The sequence below is a fragment of the Pseudorca crassidens genome, chromosome 10 (genome assembly GCF_039906515.1).
Source record: "Pseudorca crassidens isolate mPseCra1 chromosome 10, mPseCra1.hap1, whole genome shotgun sequence".
Classification (NCBI taxonomy): Eukaryota; Metazoa; Chordata; class Mammalia; order Artiodactyla; family Delphinidae; genus Pseudorca; species Pseudorca crassidens.
In genome coordinates, this window is record NC_090305.1 from 4,401,416 (window position 1) to 4,412,512 (window position 11,097).

General features: G+C 44.2%; 1 protein-coding gene across 2 annotated transcripts; it reads left to right on the forward strand.

The window, feature by feature from the left end:
- Positions 1-256: 256 nt before the first annotated feature.
- LOC137231524 (uncharacterized) lies at positions 257-3,602 on the forward strand. 2 transcript variants are annotated; one of them, XM_067751912.1, is made up of 4 exons: positions 257-611; positions 845-970; positions 2,228-2,369; positions 3,252-3,602. In XM_067751912.1, the coding sequence occupies exons 1-4, from the start codon at positions 278-280 to the stop codon at positions 3,289-3,291; spliced, it is 642 nt and encodes a 213-aa protein (XP_067608013.1). In that variant the 5' UTR covers positions 257-277; the 3' UTR covers positions 3,292-3,602. The 2 variants fall into 2 exon arrangements, 1 of the variants encoding a protein (XP_067608013.1); XR_010946639.1 differs by lacking the exon at positions 845-970 and having other exon boundaries at positions 2,228-3,602.
- Positions 3,603-11,097: the final 7,495 nt, after the last annotated feature.

Here is an 11,097-nt window from a genome sequence, read left to right on the forward strand (position 1 = left end):
TTTAGAATTTATGTCCCACCTCACATTTTTCAGTTCCACTATTTTTTTAAAAAAACATCTTTTGGAGTATAATTGCTTTACAGTGGTGTGTTAGTTTCTGCTGTATAACAAAGGAGCCCCACAATTTCTTCGTAAGGTATCCAGTGGGAAGTAACCAAAAAAAAAAAAAAAAAAAAATTTCTATTTTTTTCCTCCCCAAGAATCTTAACAGTCACATAAGAAAAATGCAAAGCCCAACAATGACTCCCAACTGTAATCTGAGAAACAGGGAAGATTCATGAGGGCTTCTTCATGCATGAGTTTTTCTCTTTATATTCACAACCCACTTCAGTGTCAGAACCCACAGTGTGGAGGGTACAGGAGCCTGAGCTCTGCTTATGCTTCTAAAGAGACAGCGAACGGGATCAGGCATCTGCCCACAGCTCAGTGGAACACACTATCCAATTCTTCCTGCTTCAAGCCGCACAAAAGATTTGCCACACCCCAGCCAATTGACTTAACAGCCCTGAAACGGGATCCACGTCAACACTGGTTGAATGTCAAGGACGGCAGAATATATTCCATCGCTGTTTCCCTGGGTGACGTTCTACACAAAAGACGCGTCCCGCAAGGTAAGTGATCAGCTCAAGCACACCTTGCTGCTGAGCGCACTCTGTGGACTTCCTGGTCAATTAACATTCACTCTGCCTTGATTGAGCCGGCTGTTGTCTGAATGTTTGTTTCCCCTGCCCAAATTCTTATGTTGAAAGCCTAACCTCCCATGCGATGTAATTAGGAGGTGGGCCCTCTGGGAGGCGATTAGGTCATGAAGAAGCCCTCATGAACGGGATTGGTACTCTTACAGAAAAGGCTCCAGAGAGATCCGTGCCCTGCTTCCATGTGACGACACAAAGAGAAGCCTGGGACCCAGCAGAGAGCCCTCATCCAACCGCCCAGTTCCTCTGGTCTCAGACTTTCAGCCTCCAGAACTGTGAGCAATAAATCTCTGTTGTTTACAAGCTACCCACTCTGTGGTATTTGCTTACAGCAGCCTGAACAAACTAAGACAGAGCATATAAGGCAGGGCAGAAGAAAGAGAAACACTTGGGTCATGGAGCATTTATAATCCAGGGCAGCAAATTGCAAAACAAATCGTACTTGCACTCTTGTAACAATATCAATTCTTTACTGAAGACCATGGGAGCAGAGAAAAAGAGAGAGGGAAGCCAAGAAGGAAGATGCTGCAGCTAGAAGGAGAGTTGTACAGGCAAGTGGGATGCTGCAAATTAATCACACTGGCCCAGGGGCCAAGGGCTGGGAAACAGGACTAAAAATTTACTTTTAAGAAGAAAAATAATTTCCATACAGTTCAACCTTTTGTTTAAGCATGATATAGAAACAAACAAAAAAACACATCTAAGACATTGCCTCATCATGAAAGGCTGCTGATGGAACAGACTGGGAAAGGAGAACAATGTCAATGCATCTCCAAGTTCAGGGCTTGGAATTAGATTATACACACAGGCATGAGATTTTTGCATTTAGCTCAAGTTACCTCTTCTCTTTTCCCTTACTGGGTCTTAATCTGAAAGTTCTACTGGCCTTCCATGAAAAGAAAAATCAGCAACAAAAGCCATTTGATAGAGGGCTGGCTATTTTCAGTGCTATTGTTAGGACAACTCTGACTTCCTAAAGAATTATTAAGGAAAAAAAAAAAAAGGCCAACTCGGGCTTCCCTGGTGGCGCAGTGGTTGAGAGTCCGCCTGCCATTGCAGGGGACACGGGTTCGTGCCCCGGTCCGGGAAGATCCCACATGCCACGGAGCAGCTGGGCCCGTGAGCCATGGCCGCTGAGCCTGTGCGTCCGGAGCCTGTGCTCCGCTACGGGAGAGGTCAGAACACTGAGAGGCCCGCGTACCACAAAAAAAAAAAAAAAAAAAAAAGGCCATCTCTTTGAAATCTACATCAAGTTGTTAAGGCAACAAGATGGAGATTAAATCTAGAAATGTTCGATCTGCCGCCCCCTTCCTCCACCCTATTAACTATCCCACATGTTCTTGTTGGTCTTGCCAACTAACTGAAATCATCGCTCTATCTCTGCCACCTCATCCTAGCAATGAGATGGAAGTGTGGATTTGAAGAATGAGATGTTGTATGCATTTATGTGCAGGTTATATTAGTACGTCTGTGGGTTCGTGTGCAATTCTGGAAAGAGTTCATCCAATTTCCCCTTAAATTCTGTTTGTCAGATTTAGCCAAAGAGGTAGCAATCCTTTCTCCAGGCCAAGAAAGGACACCAGGGAAACGCCGGTGGCACTTGTCGGATTTCAGGAAGCAAAGACGGAGGAAGGGCAGTCCAGAAAAAGAGACAGCGCTTACAAAAGCCCAGAGGTAGGGAATTATGAGATGTAATTATGAGATGTGTTATCGATACATAGATGAGTATGTACAGGGGCGGGGGGATACGGCTTGAGAAATAGTGTGGACATTTGAAATCTTTAATGGCCAAGTTGTGAACAGGGAAATGAGGACCACGTGGGTTGGAGCTTTGCTGGGGAGGAGGCGGCATCCTTGAGAAGGGATGGGACCTGCTGGGGCAGTGACAGTCAGCGGTCGTGTTAGTAGTCGAGAGAAAAGCGTGACAGAGGAGAGAGCTAGGATTCTGACCGTGAGGATGGTGCTAACAGGGCAGAGGGGGCACGTTGCCACAGCAGGAGGATTTGCCCTGGTCTGTGAATGATATTCATGGAAGAGGCGCTGGAGAGGAAGGGGGCCGGGAAGGAAGCGAAGCGGGGAAAGGCAGTTGAGAGCAAAGAGCAGTCTGGGGTGGCAGGTGATGTGCTCTAATCTGAGACGTGGCCAGCAGGCAGTGAGAAATTCACATGGTGGGTGGTGCTCTTGGAAGAGATAAGGGCCAGGAGACTCAGCCTACATCACAACCCGGTAAGAGATGAGCCCCTGACCGCGTGATCAGGGGAGGAAAGACAGGGAGCCTTAGAAGACCATGGGAGCAGAGAAACTGCTTTAGCAGTTTAGCCATACATCCCCTCTCTAACCAGTGCCTTTGTTGGTCTGGGGGCAGCAGGACGTCACCCCAGCGAGCCAGCCAGAAGGGAGACAGCTTATCCGAGACAGAGTGTGGTCTCCTGAAGGCTAATGAGCTCCACAGAACCGCAGCAGCCAATGGGTGGGTTTTAGCTATTTCCCCTCCCTGCACGTCTGAGCCAAGAGGTGCTGGGAAGAGGCTCTAATTTCTCACACCTTGTGACCCAGTTTCTATCTGGCTGCCAGAATCCCTTCCCCCCTCAGATGACAGGTCTGGAAGCAGCTTAGTAGAATGGATGATGAGTTATATGAACCACTTTCACATTAACTGAATTCCCCTCTGTTGGGCTTCTGCAAAATGAACTTTTTTTTTTTCTAAAGTGCTACATTTTATTTCACTAATAGGGACTCAGCTGGGTGGAGGAAGACGGCTGATTCTGGGAGGATTTTCTGCAGTTTCCCTAGAGGGGTGGGGCTGGTCTTAGAGGAGGCATTTGGAAAGGATCCAAGGGGCTCCTGTGTGGGAAGTTAATGCTTTGCCTTACCGAGGCCACTGGCTCCCTAATCTGGGCAAATCCCCTTGAGAAACTCTTTTTTTCTTTTTTTTTTTTTTTTTGCGGTATGCAGGCCTCTCACTGCTGTGGCCTCTCCCGTTGCGGAGCACAGGCTCCGGACGCACAGGCTCCGGACGCACAGGCTCAGTGGCCATGGCTCACGGGCCCAGCCGCCCCGCGGCACGTGGGATCTTCCCGCACCGGGGCACGAACCCGCGTCCCCTGCATCGGCAGGCGGACTCTCAACCACTGCGCCACCAGGGAAGCCCGAGGAACTCTTTACATAAACACATTCCTTAGTCCAGCCTGACCAACTCAATTAGAACCTCAGGAAAGGGCGCCCAGGAATCTGATTTTCAGCAGTCTCACCAGGCATCTCTGGGACAGCCTATTCAAAGACTCTTTCTTCAGGAATCACTGCCTTAAGGCATTCCATCCATGCTCTGGAAGAAATATCCAGGGATTTTCAACAGTTACTCAAGAAAGAAATTTGCTTGGCAAGGCCCAAGAGAATGGGTGTGAGGGCTTGCTGACTGGAAAAAAAAAAAGTTCTAAAATCGTCCTTTGTTTTCACTGTGATATTTATTTGTAATAGCAAATCACATAAAAGCTTCGCCTAAGACTGGTGTCTTTAGCAGAAGAATTTTGGATCCAACGTGGCTGAGAAACTTCACAGCCTGAGATAGCGCTGCAGTTCAGCTTGTGAATCGATCTTATCAGTTTTAGCAGGGCGGCACCTCTCTGAACCTGAGTTATTTCCTGGTTAATCTCTGGATAAACCTAAACTCTGGTGCTATGTGCTCTCCCTGGAGGGACGGTGTGGTCCCCACATTAGTTAAGGAGAACATACAGCATCCCCACCAGAGCCATAGATTCCCCAGTGACGCTCCCCTTCACACCCTCTCCAAATCCCAGGGTGTGCATTTCCCAGGGAATAGAAGAGTGTCTACGTCTCGGGGAGACCAACACAGGAAACAATTCTCTTCTCTTCCCTCCAGCGGGGAAACAAGACATCAAAACCCACAAAGAGCCAACTTTCAGGTGCACTCCTAAATGGATTTCTCAGCTTTTCTAACGCACAGCCCTTTTTTTTTTTTCCTCACCATGCCACGTGGCTTGTGGGATCTCAGTTCCCCGACCAGGCATCCAGGGATTCAACCCGGGCCACAGAAGTGGAAGTGCAGAATCCTAACCACTGGACCACCAGGGAACTCCCAAGCTCACTCTTCTTTTAAAAACCTTAGAAGACACAGTGAACAATTTGGGCAGTGAGTGGGAAGATCTAGTTTCAGCCTTTCATCGCCTCTGAGTCTGTTCCCTCCTCTCTAAATGGGAACGGGTGGTCCTGCCCACTTCACAGAAGGGGTCTGGAAGATCAGAAGGCTTGAGCAAGTCAAAGCAAAAGGGGCAGGAGCCTGCGAGCATCTCTGCCTGTAGCGGGGCTTCACAGGGTCAGCCCACCACCCCTGCTCTGATTTTGCTCTTCCCCGTACCTTGTCGGATATCACTAGAGCTGTTTGCAGCCTTTGACCCCTGGAGACATGAGAAATTTCACCAGCCCAGCTCATCAGCAAAAGACAGTTGAGCCCACGCCTCCTTCCCCAGTCTAGCTTTTTGTTTTACAGATTTGGGTATGTGGCTGCGGCTTCCAACCTTCTGTCTCAGGGAATAAAGCACAGATTCAACCTTGGAGTGTTGTGGGCAAATGCTTCAGGATTCCAGGCAGGGGCACCTTCCCAGGGAGCCCCTAGCCCAGTGCCACCTCTGCTCAGGTCTGCACTATGTGACCCCCCCCCCCATGTCTCAGAGTCCCTGACCCTGCCTGCTGGTCTGGTCCCTGATGGCCATGGGCTACAACCACTGGTCCCTGCACTGCAGCCAGCTCTGCCTGCGCCCAACCAGAAATGTCTCTTTCTGCCACACGCGGGATGCAGTGGGGAAAGGTCCTCAGGCAAGCATCCGCCCTTCCATTGACCTTTCTCTACTTCTTTTCCAAAAGACTCAGCTCTTGGCCTTCAAAACTGGCTTCTTTGGGGTCCACAGTGTTTTCTGCCTCGTGCCCAGTTTCCAGGAGCTGCCACGGCACTCTTCACCTGTCCAAGGTTGGGTCCCAAATGCCTCCTGGGTCCGGAGGCTCTCCCCTTGCCTCAGCATGCATTGCCAGCTTCTGTGGAATTCCCGCAAGTAGAAGATCAGCCCGTTCCTTCATTTGCATCTCCCTTTTTAAAATTTAACAAACACTTACGGAACAGCCTCTGTGCCAGAGATTGATGATGATTTCTCTGCTGTGTTGCACCTGGTGTTGACTGTGCTCATTCAACTGAGAACCTACAATGTGTCAGACACCAAGGATATAATGATGGACAAGACGGTTGGAGCTCCTGCTTCACCTTCTATTCAGGAAAGGAGGCAATAAAAATAGAAACAAAAGGAATCCATAAAATGATTGCAAGATTTAAAAGGGCTGTGAAAGAGACAAAATGATAGAGGTAGAAAGTTATCAGGTGGGAGGAATACCTGTTGTAGATATGGTAGTCAGGGAAATGGCTTTGAAAAGGTGACATGACAGCTGAGACCCAGTGATGAGAAGGAGCCAGCCAGACTGGGGTGGACACATTCAAGGCAGAGGGAACAGCACATGCCAAGGGCCTGCGGTAGGAAAGACCTTGGCCGATTCATGGAACTGAAAGAAGACCAACCTGGTTAAATGTTAACAAGAAGGTGAACTGCTGAAATACGGTGAAAGGTGAAGATAAACATTGCATACGGCGATGTGTTATGCAGAATCTTGTAGGCACAGGAGAGCATTTGAGTTTATTACACTAATAAAATGTGGTTAGTCCTGGGCCTTCTAGGATGCTTCTTTTTTTTTTTTTTTTAATCTTCATTAGATTATAATTGCTTTACCATGTTGTGTTAGTTTCTGCTGTACAAAAAAGTGAATCAGCTATATGCATACTTATATCCCCTCCCTCTTGGGCCTCCCTCCCCCTCCCATCCCGCCCCTCTAGGTCATCACAAAACATTGAGCTGAGCTCCCTATGCTATACAGCAGGTTCCCACTAGCTATCTATTTTCCACATGGTAGTGTATATATGTCAATGCTACTCTCTCAATTCATCCCACCATCTCCTTCCCGCCCTGTGTCCACAAGTCTGTTCTCTATGTCTGCGTCTCTACTCCATCGACAGAAGAATGGATAAAGAAGATGTGGTACGTATATACGGTGGAATATTACTCAGCCATAAAAAGGAACAAAATTGAGTCATTTCTAGTATCATTCTTGAAAATGGACCTTTGGCGGCTTCTCCTGGCATTCCAGAGTTTCTGTTGTAGTAGGATACATTCCTGCACTCATATTTTGAGAGCTACTCTATGCCAGACACTCAGGAATCACCTTAGGTTCCTACTCCGAGCACTACCAAACACACCAATCCACACACATATATGCTTTTTTTTCTTTGTTGTTCTGAAATAGAATCATATTTCATGCAGTATAACTTACATTATCTCACTTAGCAATATATCGTGGACATCTCTACCAGAGAGTAGACGGGATTTGTTCTTAATGCAACCTTTTTTTTTTCCTTTTTGTTCAGCCTTCAGTAGTGCACACGCCTCATGCATACTTTGCCATCAGCCTCAGCCTCTCCCTCCCCCAAATAGACATGGGGAGAAACCTGGATGTGAGGTGATAAGTGTACCTTTAGAAAGGTATAGTGTAGACCTGTTCACTAAACTTTTTTTTTCCTCGGTGTAACAAGCACACACCTTAGTAGATCAGTGGTCTCTGTGAGGTCATTTCACTCCTGGGCTTATTTTCACACACCTTCCTCAAAGCAATTTCCTTCATGCCATAAAATGTGATGGTGTGATGGGAGGAGAGGGAGGGGGAGGGAGGAGCAGATTTAAGATGGGAAGGATTCCCAGCCACACACTCAGTGAATCTTCTGAGGAGGCTGTACACATGGTAGAAAGAGCACAGGTTTGGGGATCCAGCCTTACCTGGATTCAAATTCTGGTTACTTTGCTGGCTGACCTCAGGGAGGTATCTGAAACTCACTGTCTGTTTCCTCATTTATAAAAAGAGGATAGTAACACACAGTGCAATATGATTCAGCCTTAAAAAGACAGGGTCCTCATCCACCAGGGGGCAGACAGCAGAAGCAAGAAGAACTAAAATCCTGCAGCCTGTGGAACAAAAAACACATTCCCAGAAAGATAGACAAGATGAAAGGGCAGAGGGCTATGTACCAGATGAAGGAACAAGATAAAACCCCAGAAAAACAAGTAAATGAAGTGGAGATAGGCAACCTTCCAGAAAAAGAATTCAGAATAATGATAGTGAAGATGATCCAGGGCCTCAGAATGGAGGCAAAGAATGGAGGCAAAGATTGAGAAGATGCAAGAAATGTTTAACAAAGACCTAGAAGAATTAAAGAACAAACAAACAGATGACCAGTACAATCACTGAAATGAAAAATACACTAGAAGGAATCAATAGCAGAATAACTGAGGCAGAAGAACGGATAAGTGACCTGGAAGACAGAATGATGGAATTCACTGTCATGGAACAGAATAAAGAAAAAAGAATGAAAAGAAATGAAGACAGCCTAAGAGACCTCTGGGACAACATTAAATGCAACAACATTCACATCATAGGGGTCCCAGAAGGAGAAGAGAGAGAGAAAGGACCAGAGAAAATATTTGAAGAGATTATAGTCAAAAACTTCCTTAACATGGGAAAGGAAATAGCCACCAAAGTCCAGGAAGCGCAGAGAGTCCCATATAGGATAAACCGAAGGAGAAACGTGCCGAGACACATAGTAATGAAATTGGCAAAAATTAAAGACAAAGAAAAATTATTGAAAGAAACAAGGGAAAAATGACAAATAACATACCAGGGAACTCCCATAAGGTTAACAGCTGATTTCTCAGCAGAAACTCTACAAGCCAGAAGGGAGTGGCATGATATACTTAAAGTGATGAAAGGGAAGAACGTACAACCAAGATTACTCTACCCAGCAAGGATCTCATTCAGATTTGATGGAGAAATCAAAAGCTTTACAGACAAGCAAAAGTTAAGAGAATTCAGCACAACCAAACCAGCTTTACAACAAATGCTAAAGGAACTTCTCTAAGTGGGAAACACAAGAGAAGAAAAGGACCTACAAAAACAAACCCAAAACAATTAAGAAAATGGTCATAGGAACATACATATCGATAATTACCTTAAACGTGAATGGATTAAATGCTCCAACCAAAAGACACAGGCTTGCTGAATGGATACAAAAACAAGACCCAAGAGACCCACTTCAGACCTAGGGACACATACAGACTGAAAGTGAGGGGATGGAAAAAGATATTCCATGCAAATGGAAATCAAAAGAAACCTGGAGTAGCCATAGTTATGTCAGATAAAATAGACTTTAAAATAAAGAATGTTACAAGAGACAAGGAAGGACACTACATAATGATCAAGGGATCAAGCCAAGAAAAATATATAACAGTTATAAATATATATGCACCCAACACAGGAGCACCTCAATACATAAGGCAACTGCTAACAGCTATAAAAGAGGAAATCGACAGTAACACAATAATAGTGGGGGACTTTAACACCTCACTTACACCAATGGACAGATCATCCAAAATGAAAATAAGTAAGGAAACAGAAGCTTTAAATGACACAATAGACCAGATAGATTTAATTGATATTTATAGGACATTCCATCCCAAAACAGCAGAATACACTTTCTTCTCAAGTGTGCACGGAACATTCTCCAGGATAGATCACATCTTGGGTCAAAAATCAAGCCACAATAAATTTAAGAAAATTGGCTTCATATCAAGCATCTTTTCTGACCACAATGCTATGAGTTTAGAAATGAATTACAGGGAAAAAAACGTAAAAAACACAAACACATGGAGGCTAAACAATACGTTACTAAATAACCAAGAGACCACTGAAGAAATCAAAGAGGAAATCAAAAAATACCTAGAGACAAATGACAATGAAAACACAATGATCCAAAACCTAAGGGATGCAGCAAAAGCAGTTCTAAGAGGGAAGTTTATAGCTATACAATCCTACCTCAAGAAACAAGAAAAATCTCAAATAAACAATCTAACCTTACACCTAAAGGAACTAGAGAAAGAAGAACAAACAAAACCCAAAGTTAGCAGACTGGAAGAAATCATAAAGATCAGAGCAGATATAAATGAAATATAAACAAAAAAAAACAATAGCAAAGATCAATAAAACTAAAAGCTAGTTCTTTAAGAAGATAAACAAAATTGATAAACCATTAGCCAGACTCATCAAGAAAAAGAGGGAGAGGACTCAAATCAATAAAATTAGAAATGAAAAAGGAGAAGTTACAATAGACACCGCAGAAATACAAAGCATCCTAAAAGACTACTACAAGCAACTCTATGCCAATAAAATGGACAACCTGGAAGAAATGGACAAATTCTTAGAAAGGTATAACCTTCCAAGACTGAACCAGGAAGAAATAGAAAATATGAAGAGACCAATCACAAGTAATGAAATTGAAACTGTGATTAAAAATCTTCCAACAAACAAAAGTCCAGGACCAGATGGCTTCACAGGTGAATTCTATCAAACATTTAGAGAAGAGCTAACACCCATCGTTCTCAAACTCTTCCAAAAAATTGTGGAGGAAGGAACACTCCCAACCTCATTCTATGAGGCCACCATCACCCTGATACCAAAACCAGACAAAGATAGTACAGAAAAAGAAAATTACAGACCAATATCACTGATGAATATAGATGCAAAAATCCTCAACAACATACTAGCAAACAGAATCCAACAACACATTAAAAGGATCATACAGCATGATCAAGTGGGATTTATCCCAGGGATGCAAGGATTCTTCAATATACACAAATCAAGCAATGTGATACACCATATTAACAAACTGAAGAATGAAAACCATATGATGATCTCAATAGATGCAGAAAAAGCTTTTGACAAAACTCAAAACCCATTTATGATAAAAAAAAAAACTCTCCAGAAAGTGGGCATAGAGGGAACCTACCTCAACATAATAAAGGCCACATACGACAAACCCACAGCAAACATCATTCTCAATGGTGAAAAACTGAAAGCATTTCCTCTAATATCAGGAACAAGACAAGGATGTTCACTCTCACCGCTATTATTCAACATAGTTTTGGAAGTCCTAGCCTCGGCAATCAGAGAAGAAAAAGAAATAAAAGGAATATAAATTGGAAAAAAAGAAGTAAGACTGTCACTGTTTGCAGATGACATGATACTATACATAGAGGATCCTAAAGATGCCACCAGAAAACTACTAGAGCTAATCAATGCATTTGGTAAAGTTGCAGGATACAAAATTAATGCACAGAAATCTCTTGCATTCCTACACACTAATGATGAAAAATCTGATAGAGAAATTATGGAAACCCTCCCATTTACCACTGCAACAAACAGAATAAAATACCTAGGCATAAACCTACCTAGGGATACAAAA